The sequence below is a fragment of the Pseudophryne corroboree genome, chromosome 12, assembly GCF_028390025.1.
Source record: "Pseudophryne corroboree isolate aPseCor3 chromosome 12, aPseCor3.hap2, whole genome shotgun sequence".
NCBI lineage: Eukaryota > Metazoa > Chordata > Amphibia > Anura > Myobatrachidae > Pseudophryne > Pseudophryne corroboree.
Genome location: NC_086455.1, coordinates 121,163,755 through 121,177,390, shown reverse-complemented (window position 1 = coordinate 121,177,390; position 13,636 = coordinate 121,163,755). Strand labels below are relative to the sequence as shown.

At 44.9% G+C, this 13,636-nt stretch overlaps 1 protein-coding gene across 2 annotated transcripts in view; it reads left to right on the top strand.

Annotated features, from left to right (window-relative positions):
• Positions 1-13,636, top strand: part of DLGAP5 (DLG associated protein 5) — a 52,056-nt gene that overhangs the window by 19,194 nt on the left and 19,226 nt on the right. For both annotated transcript variants that reach the window (XM_063947950.1, XM_063947949.1), the window contains exons 3-6: positions 3,843-4,048; positions 9,823-9,898; positions 9,979-10,065; positions 10,772-10,945. In XM_063947950.1, the coding sequence (XP_063804020.1) occupies positions 3,843-4,048; positions 9,823-9,898; positions 9,979-10,065; positions 10,772-10,945 (543 nt within the window). The remainder of the gene's footprint in view (positions 1-3,842; positions 4,049-9,822; positions 9,899-9,978; positions 10,066-10,771; positions 10,946-13,636) is intronic.

The window sequence follows — 13,636 nt, the reverse complement described above, 5'->3', positions numbered from 1 at the left end:
AGTTCCTGAAGTCCAGAAGTTTGTCAAGGGAGTATTGCATATACAACCCCCTTTTGTGCCTCCAGTGGCACTGTGGGATCTCAACGTAGTTCTGGGATTCCTCAAATCACATTGGTTTAAAACCAGTCAAATCTGTGGATTTGAAGCATCTCACATGAAAAGTGACCATGCTCTTGGCCCTGGCCTGGACCAGGCGAGTGTCAAATTGGTGTTTTTTTCTCAAAAAAGCCCATATCTGTTTGTCCATTCGGACAGGGCAGAGCTGCGGACTCGTCCCCAGTTCTCTCCCTAAGGTGGTGTCAGTGTTTCACCTGAACCAGCTTATTGTGGTGCCTTGCACCTACTAGGGACTTGGAGGACTCCAAGTTGCTAGATGTTGTCAGGGCCCTGAAAATATGTTCCAGGACGGCTGGAGTCAGGAAAACTGACTTGCTGTTATCCTGTATGCACCCAACAAACTGGGTGCTCTTGCTTCTAAGCAGACTATTGCTAGTTGGATGTGTAATACAATTCAGCTTGCACATTCTGTGGCAGGCCTGCCACAGCCAAAATATGTAAATGCCCATTCCACAAGGAAGGTGGGCTCATCTTGGGCGGCTGCCCGAGGGGTCTCGGCTTTACAACTTTGCCGAGCGGTTATTTAGTCAGGGGCAAACACGTTTGTAAAATCCTACAAATTTGATACCCTGGCTAAGGAGGACCTGGAGTTCTCTCATTCGGTGTTGCAGAGTCATCCGCACTCTCCCGCCCGTTTGGGAGCTTTGGTATTATCCCCATGGTCCTTTCAGGAACCCCAGCATCCACTAGGACGATAGAGAAAATAAGAATTTACTTACCGATAATTCTATTTCTCGGAGTCCGTAGTGGATGCTGGGCGCCCATCCCAAGTGCGGATTGTCTGCAATACTTGTACATAGTTACAAAAATCGGGTTATTATTGTTGTGAGCCATCTTTTCAGAGGCTCCGCTGTTATCATACTGTTAACTGGGTTCAGATCACAGGTTGTACAGTGTGATTGGTGTGGCTGGTATGAGTCTTACCCGGGATTCAAAATCCTTCCTTATTGTGTACGCTCGTCCGGGCACAGTACCTAACTGAGGCTTGGAGGAGGGTCATAGGGGGAGGAGCCAGTACACACCACCTGATCGTAAAGCTTTACTTTTTGTGCCCTGTCTCCTGCGGAGCCGCTATTCCCCATGGTCCTTTCAGGAACCCCAGCATCCACTACGGACTCCGAGAAATAGAATTATCGGTAAGTAAATTCTTATTATCCTGTGTTCCAGCGTGAGGTAGGAGCGATGCGCAGTTCACACACAGCCAGTATATACAGTAGCCTAACATGCATTTTCTGCACACCTCTACAGGTGTTCAGGGTAAAAGGTGCAATGCGGGTTGCCATTGCTTGAGGTATAAAAAGTCTAAGTACAAAGCATACTAGCAGACGTGTCCCATCTGAATCCTGGAATATTTGCTACGTGCATCACACAAGGAATATAGGAGGGTCATTCTGAGTTGATCGCTCGCTGCTGATTTTCGCGGAGATCCGGTAAAAAAACTGCAAAACTGCGCATGCCTATGCACCGTAATGTGCAGGCGCGTTGTACGGATACAAAGAGGATCGGTGCTGGCCGATGGATTTAGCGAAGAATCCATTTGCACAGCTGAACGCAAGGTGATTGACAGAGGGCGTTTATGGGTGTCAACTGACCGTTTTCTGGGAGTGTTTGGGAAAACGCAGGTGTGTCCAGGCATTTGCAGGGCGGATGTCTGACGTCAATTCCGGCACCAAAAAGACTGAAGTGATCGCAAGGGCTGAGTAAGTCCATAGCTACTCTGAAACTGCACAAAATGTTTTTGCTGCGCTCGGCTGCAAAGGCGTTTGCACACTTGCAAAGCGAAAAGACACTCCCCTGTGGGCGGCGACTATGCATTTGCACGGCAGCTAAAAGTAGCTAGCGAGCGATCAACTTGGAATGACCCCCTTAGATCTATTTTTATGTTGTACTAATGTACAGAGATGCACATTTTTCCCAACAGAAGTAAATACGCAAATTTGTATTGATTGTTCTTGAGCAAATTTTAAGGTGATAAGGTTTCTGTGTTTTTTTGCGACACTGGGGGATATCCAATTAACATTGTCTCGCCGGGGCTATCCAATTAGCCCCGATAAACCAGCGTGAGTTGCGGCTTATCATGGATTTTGTTTCACCTGCCTCGGGCAGGAAAAACTAAATCTCTGGAAGCTCCTGTGTTTTTGTGATTTTTTTTTTTTATCTTTCTCTATCATCCACTAGGGGACACTTAGACAGCTGGGGTGTGAAGAATGCAGACCGGATGTAGCACAAAGTGCACAGCTGGCTCCTCCCCCTTCACGGCCCCCATACCTTCAGTTTGAAGAATTGTGCTGAGGAGCACAAAACGGGAACGCTCTTGCTCCATAAAAGTATTTTATATAACAGCATTCAAATTTAATCCGCAGTCTCTCAAGGCTTTTGGCTTTTCTCCAATCGGGACTCGAATTGGGCCTTAGCCTTTTCTCCCTCAAGGTTCAGGTTTCTGCCCTTTCCGTTCGGTTGTAGCATTGCCTGGCTCACTTGTGGGATGTTAATACCTTTTTGCAAGGTGTGTTGCATCTTTGCCCTCAGTTTATTCCTCCGGTGGCTCCATGGGACTTATCTCTGGTTCTCCAAGCTCTTCAGTCTGCACCGTTTGAACCGTTGGATGGCGGTGGAGCTCAAATGGCTTACATGGAAGACTCTTTTTCTTTCTAATTTGTCTGCCAGACGAGTGTCTGATATCAATGCCTTGTCCTGGCGCTCCCCCTTTGTGGTGCTCCAGATCGTGCTGTCTTGCGGACTCGGTTAGCACACTTACCTAAGGTGGCTTCAAGATTCTACATCAATCTGGAAATTGTGGTTCCGGCTTTTTCTGCTTCGGAGGCTTCCCTGGATGTGGTGTGGGCTCTGGATTTATGTTGAACGAACTAAGGACCTCCGCAGGTCGGACTCCTTGTTTGTTTTGTACGACTCTCACAAGCGGGGTTGACCTGCTACCAAGTATTCTTTCTCTCTGGCTCAGTTTGACCATTCTGCATGCATATACGGCGGCTGATCTTCCAACCCCTACCGGGGTTACAGCCCATTCCACCATTTGTTGGACCCTCTTGGGCTGCTCGCAGTGGGGCCTCTGCAGAGCAGCTTTGCAGAGTGGCCATGTGGTCTACTGCTGCCACTTGTGTCAATTTTTATGCTTTTGACACTTCTGCGCCCCAAGGCGCTGCTTTCTGGAGCAGTGTTCTTGGCGCAGTCCAGGAACATTTCCACCCCTAAGGGGACAGCTTTGGGACGTCCCAGCGTCTCTCCCTGTTCCCCCTAGTGGACACTGAAGAAAATAAGACTTGTCCTTACCTAGGTAAATCTTTTCCTTCAGTCCATAGGGGGCACAAGGTGCCCTGTCTGGCTAGTGGGTGTCTTCCTATTTTAGGGGGTGTGTCTAGTCGGCTACCTGTGGTGGCTGTGTGTGTGATGGTCTTCCTCCTTTCCTCCCTCCCATCGGCGTCTTGCAAACTAAAAACTGGCGGGGTATAGAGGAGAGGGGGACTAGGGGTTGCTTGAAAGAGTTTTGTAACTCTTTTGTGCCTGGACTCAGTCCTCCTTCCTATAACCAGCGATTCTCCCTGTGCCCCCTATGGACTCGAAGAAAAATATTTACCTACAGTAGGTAGGGACATAAATCTACCTTTTTTAATTTTTTTTTGTATAGAAAAAAAAAAATGAAACCACTTTTAAAAGTTCTCTAGAAATGTAACTATACAGCCTGTCAATTGTCTTTGTTTCAACAGATGCTATTAAAGCTAAAGATGTGGTAACAAATGAGCGACGTGCGATGCTTCAGCGTTTTAAAGAAGAAAAGCAACAGCGAAAGTTAAAGGAACAGCAGGAAAAAGCCAAAAGGGGCATCTTTAAGTGTGGAATCTACAAGGCAGACAACCCCTTTGTTCCAGTCATCGCCCCTCAGAATGCTGTTAAAGTTAAACAAAAGGAGAAGGTATGTGGGGCTTGCATGTTTCACTGACTGGCGTATAGCGAAAGTAGTGCTGATATTTAAAAAAGGGAAGTCAATCTGAACCGGGTAATTATAGACCAGTAAGTCTTACATCTATAGTGGGGAAAGTACTGGAGGGTATTTTAAGGGATAGTATACAGAAGTTCCTTGAAGCCAGTACGTTTAATAATAGGAACCAACATGGATTTGTGAAGGATAGATCGTCTGACAACAGGATAAATTCAAATTTAGTAAGAACATGTCCCACCGCACACATTGGGGATATGGCTACAGTTTCAAAGTCCTAATTTCTATGGCAAAAAACTATTGAGGCATGGCTATCTAGGGACACAGGTCACTAGACGCATAATCAGGTGTACATTTAAGATTGACCCAGATTTCAAAATTGGCAATATTGAAAAGTATGACGCAGGGAGGATATAATAATCTCAGCCCGTCCCATGTTGTATGTCTAATGTATCGTTTTGTGTGTGAGAGTACACACTTTCAGCTCTTTTTTTATTTTATTTTGCATATCCGGATATAAATAACAACCATTGGGGCAGTTTAACTTCAAAGGTATGACACTGACTGAAGTATAAGTGAAACGATCGGAATGCTGCAGGGTTGGCTGATTTAAATGGTTTAAAAAAAAAACACCTATCATAAAGGAATCCCCCTTGTATTATTCACGTACTTGTTGCCTTCATTTGAGCTGAACCGATGCAGTGAACACATACACAACAGAGAAATAGGGAGGGTGAACCAGATCAGAGAGGTACAAAATCTTCCTAGCATCAGTTAATGCTGGATACACACTAGATGATATTCTGAACGATCTGGCCGATTCTGACATTTCGGAACTTCATATTGTACAGTGTCTACACACTAGATCATCGTCTATGCACACTACCGCGGATCAACGACATCCCCTGTCATCTGTACATGCATGTCAATCGGGATGTCGTTGAAGATACCATGCCTCTCGTTGTTTGTCGTTCGCGGCATTGGCAAGTGTGTGTGCACTTGCCGAGACCCGCCACACACCTGGTGCAGGCAAATGAGGTTTATCATTCTCAAAACCTTAATTGTGAGTATGGGGTCCTGCTCGCCATTATGGTATAATGGGCTGTTCCCTGAACTAAAATGTTTGTAGACTGTTATGATCCTGTAGTGGGGTTGCAACTATTAGTCAAGTTAAAGATAGCTCACAGCTGTTTTGCTCAGAGGCGTTCCATGTTTTTTCATTTTTTACAGTTGTGGCATGCTCTGTTTGCACACATTGGTGGGGAGTGGTGCCTTCTGGCTCCTGTAGAGACTTTGCTTTGGTTCCTCCTCTCAGGTGTATCACTGCTATTTATTTTTGTTTACTGCAGATCTGTCTTCATACATCTAGCCTCAATAAGCCATACAGCACATGGCATAAGTGAGCCACCAGGTCCTATGCAACTCAACGTCAGGTGTCTTTATGGCTGAAAATGCATCTAAGTCGCAATAAGGCTAGGGCGCAGAAGGAGACTGCGCTGAATTATTTGATGTGACCCTTGTATATCAGTGTGTGACGGAGTCTGTATACAGAAAAGAACTTGTATTGGAAATAATTTGTGGCTGCTACATTGTGGCACATCGTATACAGATTCAGAGAAATATACAAGTGTCGTCATGTCAAATTAATCAGCACGGTCTCCTCATGCGTCCTCATCGCGTTGCGACTAAGATGCACTTTCTGCAAATAAGAGTCCTGATTCTAGTGGAACCTCACAGGACCTGGCACGACTGCAGCAATGATATGAGGACACATCTGTACATGAGGTGGGGGGTGGGGCATTTCTGTTCGCCACCTCAGGAACTCGAGAGCAGTAATTATGGGTACCTGCAGCACTTGCGCCTGATCAGCATAACAATTGAATAACTCCATTGGGTGCCGATTATTTATGGGCACCCCAAAGTAACAATTCCCCCTCCACAAGAATTCAGCAGATTCAGTTGTATCTTTTTATAACCCTTTCAAACATATATGCCTGGTAAATACATGTCTCCGACCCGGGTTTTCAACACGGATGTAACCCAGGACCCAGCTTGGAGAACTCCTTTCACACTACACAACAGACGCAGGTTTGTACTGGGTCTACCCGCTTCACGCATAAGCAGCGTCTGCCCTGGCATTCAGTGTGAAGTCATTTAAAGGGGATGCTTTTTTTTCCCTGCCTTCTGCTCCTGATGAGGTCCTCTGTAACAGCCCCAGACAGCCAATCGGCAAATTCTCAGTGCGATCAGGGTCTTAAAACCTGGGTTGCGCCATGCAGACATAAGCCAGGCCACTGATCTGGGTTGCAAATCCAATGAATAACCCTGGATGATAGCATGACCTCGGTTGACTTGGCATGCTCTGGCAAATTTCCAGGTTTTTTTGCCATGTCTGAAAGTGGTTTTACATACAGTAGTTAACTGAACTCTGATCCGATTTTAAGGGGGTCATTCCGAGTTGATCACTCGCTAGCAGTTTTTAGCAGTCGTGCATCGCATAATCGTCGCCCACGAGGGAGTGTATATTCGCTTTGCAAGAGTGTGAACGCCTGTGCAGCAGAGCACCTGCAAACACATTTTGTGCAAAACAAGACCAGCCCTGTAGTTACTTATCCTGTGCGATAATTGCTGCGACGAGTGGCACGGTAATGACGTCGGATAGCCGCCCAGTAAACGCCTGCATTTTTCCAAAAACTCCCAGAAAACGGTGAGTTGCCACCCATAAACGCCCTCTTTCAATCTCCTTGCGATCGGTTGTGTGATTGGAATCGTCGCTAGTACCAGTGCAAAACCACAATGGACTTTGTTTCCGTACGACGCGCGTGCGCATTGCGGTGCATGCGCAGATTAGCCATTTTTTTTTTTCTCACTGATCGCTACGCAGCGAACAATTGCAGCTAGCGATCAACTTGGATTGACCCCCTAAGTTGGGTAGACTGGCTTCCTCCTGCCTGTCTGAAATTTAGGGTTTTGAATGTGGACTTCTGGCACTTTCTTTGGTCGTGTTCTATTATCTCCAAGATTTGGGCTCAGGTGGTGCAATATTGTTGGCACTGGGATCCATCTCTCTTTACAGACTCCAGGAATTTGTGCTTTCAGATTGCGACTCAAAGATTCTCTGAATATTTATAATCGTATGTCAGTAGTCAGGCTATGGATGGCTCTGACTGTCTGGGCCTGGACTCGGTCTGTCTATACAGATTGATGTATCCTACTTGGTGGCCATAATCCCTTTTTGTATTTTTTCCTGTTTGATGCCCTTTTAATACCTGTTGATTATGTTTTTGTTTTGTGAAGTACTTTGTATTGATTGATTGTTACTTATGGCTAGTTCATAGCTTTTTGGGACTGATCTTGCGAGCGTATCTTACGTAATTTTGGGTTTTATTGCTTGTCTGTCTTGATGGACAAAATTATTTTGAAATAAGAATACTCCATTTAAAAAAAATGTAGCAGCAATAACTTCAGGACTTCTTGTTTTATCATTTGGTATAACTTTATCTTGCATCTTGATCGAGCAGTTTTGTGCCAATCTTTAAACTACTGATGATTTATGCACCGTTTTCTTTACATTTTACCAAAGCATCTCAATGAGGTTGTGGTCTGGGCTTTGTATTAATAAAAACATGTTACTTTTGCTCTTTCGTTCTTTTGCTAGGGTGGGTTTTTGATTCTGTTCTGTTTTCTCACGTTTTGGCCATGCTTCAGTTCCCATGTGACTTCAGGTTCTGCTAGGTATAGAGTGCAGTTCATGGTGGTGATCATTGCGAGGCCTTGTGGACTTCGCACATACCTTTGTGTGCACTGAGTTCTAGATTCCTGGAGGTAGATGTACTAAAGCTTCTATAAATGAGGTATGGTGATGTTTCCCATAGCAACCAATTAGTTTGTCTATTTTGTATTTTTTTTTATTTGATGCAATAGAGAAGGGATAGCTAGAATCTATTGGTTGCTATGGGCAACACCACGATTTTTCATTTTTAGAAGCTTTAGTAAATCTACCCCCTGGATAACTTTTGGGTATATTCACAATGTTTTCTGGGTGTCATACGTTCTAAACTTTGATTGGATTAATCTGATTATGGGCAACAGTCCTCCGTGTTCTCTGTTTGTATATCTGTGTCCCTGTAAATTGCTTGTAAAGGTCTATTTGCTGCTTCTAGGCTGAGCAGCCACAACTACTGAGGCCTCTGCTACCTAGCATAGTGATAACATAGATCTGAGTGCTTCAGACTGAGCTGCCAAACATACTGCCTTTCACATAAAGCTGATAGCTCTTCCTGATGGGCAAATAATGACGTACACTTAGCTGTCTGCACTTGGCTCGTGTCACCTTCTGCACTGATGGTCAAGCCATCGGGGTGTACTTCTTCACACTGGCTTCTAGGCCTAAAAGGCATAGCAAATATGTGTTTGTCACATGAAATCATGTGACTGGATGACTGGTATTTGTGTCCTGATGTATAAAAAAACACCTATTAGAAAGACGTTCAGTTTTGACATGACTGTAAACATGCAATCTTTACTAGTCCTACAAAGTACACTTCCATTAGAACGGATTCGGGAACAATACATGGGATAAAATGCTGTAACTCTTTTACTTTTTGTAAAACCTTTAACATGACATTGCTAGGTATGTACAAGGCCACTGCATTTCTACATATTACTACAGGTATATATCTGTAGAACAGACAGGAAAAATATCTTTCTGCGGTATGTACAAAACCCTTATCAAAAACCAGGTGGAGCAATACATATACTCAGCAGCTATAGAAGACATGGGGTTCCAGCAGATAAGGGCTGATAATAGGGCAAGGATTGTCTTCACTATAAATAGAATTGGTCCTGGGTTCTTGGCAGCATACATGTACACTGTTCGATGGAAGTTTTGTTAGAAGGAATTTTATCTACTTCCAGCAGTTTCTGTTTGGCTTTCCCAATGCTATGCTTTGGAGTGATCTCTTGATATGTAGAATAAAACACAGCAAATAAGAAACACAGCTGTTAAGAAGAGTGGTGGTCTCCCCTTCATTTTGTATCTGTGCAGACTAGCTCGTAATGTCAGTGCACCCAGTAGTCTGTACATAAACTACAGGAAGATGCTCGGTACCATGTGCATAGAATCACTGGAGTAGGCAAACTCCTGTTGGGTGGCACAGATGTTCTCGTTGTTATAGCCATTTGTTTTACTGGAGGACGTGGGAAATTGCTGCAGTATTTTAATGTAAGTAATGTTGCACTTGCCCCGTGCATCATGGCATGGCTTATACAGGTATAGCTCTGCATTCCTGAGATGGATTTCCTTTTAAGTGACAAACCTAGCGCCAGATGAGGCCCGCTGTAACGTGTCTCCTGCTTTGGAGAACACTGGGCAGCACCAAAGGTGGGATCCGGCCGGTTGGAACTATGTGACTGCCAAATACGGCACAGGATAGGGGTTCCTGGGTAGGGCCCTACACTAAATAGTACTATTTTGAAGGTGTGAAGAGTTTAACTGCAGTGGGAAAACTTCTAACAAATTATTCTATGTCCTGTACGACATAGAGACATCCGGTCAATGCTAGCCACAAATATCTAGGCAACAAGATGAGGGCAGTCTTACTAGTTTGCAGAGTTCAGTAATGATTAAATCAGGCCTCTCCAGAGCGCGCGCACAGTCCTGTACAGTTCACAAGCCACTATGTATTACAACTGACCCTTCTCCGTGGTGTTGGATTTTAATGTAATTGTTATTTATTCCCGCACCCTAGCTCGCTGCCCCTTCTGTGACCAGGGTTACACGGTCCACAGCCAAGACAGACAGACAAACGCAGCCAGTCTCGGTAGGTGTGTGTGTGTGTGTGTGTGAAGGTGTTGTCTCCTTCTGCCATATTGCCCATCTTTATGTGATTTATTGTTCTAGGTAGCTGTGCATAAAGCCTCAGCTGATCGGACAATTACAAGAGGCCGTGGACAGAGTTCCACTGTGAAAGGGAATGAGAAAGAAAACAAAGGTAATGTACTGCTCATCCCTTTCCAGGTCTGCTTAGATTATATATTTTTTAATAGCGTTTCAGAGATTTGTAAACTTTTGTTGTTGCAATGAGTATATGTGATACAACTTGTGTTATAGCTAAAATGTTATATATTGTATTTCTTTCTGGTTTTTAAAGGATTGCTGCACTGATCTGTGTATAGATTTATAGTGCTAAGAAATACTGTCCTTCCCCTCTCATACTACTGTAGTATAACTGGTGGCTCAATGATGTCCTTGTATATTGATGGGCAGCATTCTCCTAAATATAGACTTACAGAATAACATCCCCGCATGGGTGGTATTCATGTCCGACGGTCACATGACCTCCCACACAATCCCGCCTCCTCATAGTCCAGACGGTCGGCATGCCGACCAACAGGGACAGTGTCCACGACACCCATACAGTGGGAATAGAACGTCGCCACCGAGCCCGCAGCGTGGTGACCGCAGCGAGCCCGCATGGGGCTTGCTGCAGTCGGCTCGCTGCAATCGCCCCTCCTCGCTGGGATCCCGGCGTCTGTATGCTGACCGGCGGTCGGGAGATTATCGGTCAGCCATACCTACACCCCCTCCAATGTGCATTGCTGACTGGTGCACTTTCCTCTGAAGCGTTGTGGTTCTTGTCTTTATTCTTTGTGTATTGCACTTTCATTGGGATCTTGAATTTAAATGTTTTCCTATAGTCTATGGCGTTCCACCTGCAACCTCTACTAGATCAAGTGCAATGACTGCAACCAAACACTCTATCACTACAAGATCAACTGTGATGACTGCATCAAAGTTATCCACTGCTTCTACTAAAGTGACCACATCTAAACCATCCACCAGTGCTAAAGCACCATTGAAGAAAACTGCAGGTAATCCAGATGTTTTTTTTTTTTTTAAAAGTAAAAGGCTTTTTTCAATTGTAGAGATGGAAGAAATATATTGGTCAAATGCTTAGTGCGGGATTACAGATTAGGATTTATAAAATGACATAAACTGCTGATTTGATTGTTTTGGTAATATGAAATTGCATGCACAGACAATATTGGAATCCAGCCTCCTACCTGTTCACTTTGTCGTGGGGGATAACTGTTTGCTTGTCTACCATATTGTAAAGAAATGGGACCACAAGTCGTACCCAGGCTGTATAAATTTGACACTTCAATGCGCTGTGTGTGGAGCAAAATAAGTCCGGCAAAAAAGAAATCCCTTTTAAACAAGTTTGTGCATTCCACAAAGTGGATAGAGATGTGTTCTTCTGGGGTCTCCTCACAGCATGTTCTGTATGATCGGTCCAATAATGATACTGGCATCCGGGCACGATGCAGGGTGTAAATCAAATAAGAAGTGGTGGTGGTTTTCCTGTTCAAGGTTGCTTGTGGAACAATAAGACACTGTTTATCTATTACTAAGGTAATTACTGAGCTTTACTTAACCTAAAAATACCAACTGGAACATTACATTATTTCTCTTCCGTCCTAGAGGATACTAGGGACCCATTTAGTACCATGGGGTATAGACTGGTCCACCGGGAGCCATGGGCACATTAAGAATTTGATAGTGTGGGCTGGCTCCTCCCTCTATGCCTCTCCTATCAGACTCAGTTTAGAAAAAAATGTGCCTGGAGGAGCCGGTCACGCTTATGGAAGCTCCTGAAGAGTTTTTTCTGCATTTATTTTTCGGTTTGTTATTTTCAGGTAGGACTGGATGGCACCAGCCTGCCTGCTTCGTGGGAGTTAGGTGGGGGAACGGCCCAACCTCTTGAAGGTTTAATGGTCCCGTTCCCCGCTGACAGGACACTAGCTCTTGAGGGAAGTATTCGCAAGGCCCACCACTGCGAGCGTACATTCCCGCAGTACGTCGCCACCCCAAACAGAGCCAAAAGAAAGAAGAGTGTTGCGTACTAAGTCGGCGTCCCGGTTAGCGGGTCGCCGGCTATTATGGCAGCATGAGCGTACGGAGACGCACTGCTTCTAACCGGGGCGGATTGTGTCTCCAGACTCTGTTCACAACTGCGTCTCAGTACACAGTACCCACACTGGCAAACTAAGCCTTAAAACTGTTCTGTCTCCATTTTAAGCACAAATTACCTCAGCCAGTATAAAAAAAAATAAAAGCGGGAAGACCGCGTGCCATTGAAGTGGCAGGGCTTCACTAATAGCGGATCCAGCAGCTCCTCCGGTGTGACTCCAGATTACCTCAGCGTTACCAGGGGCTCATAGCAGGAAGCGATTTACTACCGTACTAAATCCCCAATCTGGGTACTTAGTCTGTGACCCGGCTAAGCTTGGCATTAGCAATAAGGATGCAGTGTGCTTGCTCCAAAAACCTCTGTCTCCCTGGAAAGTTATTTGTGGGTTAATTGTGTTTTTAACCTTTTGTGTGTGTGTGTGCTGTCACATTTACAATATGTCAGGCAAAGAGTGTGTTTCATGTACGGCAGAGTGTTCCTCTTCCCCAAGGAGCTCACTACTATGTACTCAGTGTAGTGCTCCTTCTCAGGCTAGCAGGGCTGAACCAGCGTGGCTGTATTTTCTCAAATGAATGATTTCCAATATTTCTAATAAATTGTCCCGCAATATGAGAGAGACGCAATACTTAAAACAGTCTGTGGATGAGATTATGAACATAGACTCGGTCCCCAAACAAGCGTCTCCATCCCTTGCCATTTGTCCACAAAAACGAACTCTGGCCCATATCCTGCAGTCTGACGCTGAGTGGTCAGACATGGAGGGGTAGATGGATTCAGAAGGGGGAGACACTGCTCTGTCACAGGGAATAGAGGCTCTTAAAGAAGCTATCAGAGATGTACTACAAATTCCTGGTAAGTTGACAGAGTATTGTGAGGAATCTTATTTTAATGTAAAAAAAAGTCCTCAGTCACTCTTCCTGTGTCAAAGGAATTGAATTCCCTGTTTGAAGAACTGTGGGGTAATCCTGTTAAGAAATTTCAAATCCCTAAAACGTTACTCTCATCTTTTCCTTTTCCCCTGAGGATACGAAAAAATTGAAAAATCCACCGATAGTGGATGCATTGGAGTCCAGGTTGTCACTGAAGATTGTGTTACCCGTCCCTGGTGCAGCCTCCTTGAAAGACACAGCTGTTCGTAAGATTGAGACTACACTCAAATCCTTGTAGACAGCTGCTGGGGTGGCTCAGAGACCCACTATAGCATGTGTGGATTACTAAAGCCATTGCTAAATGTTCAGGTAACCTTTATTGAAGGGTTGGATTCCTTATCTAGGGGGGTAGATTGTGTTACTCCTGCAACATGTACAGAACGCTGCGAACTTTATGGTGGAAGCCATAAAAGAAGTAGGTTTGCTTAATGCACGCACCACTGCTATGGCAGTGTTAGCACGCATGAGCTTATGGTTACGGCAGTGGACTGCGGATTCCAGGAAAGGCGTGGAAGGCCTACCATTCACAGGAGAGGCCTTATTTGGAGATGAACTGGACAAATGGGTCTCCAAAGCTACTGCGGGTAAGTCCACATATCTTCTTCTGCAGTACCCCCAACCTGGAAGACCTACTCATGACCCACTCTACAGTCCTTTCAGAC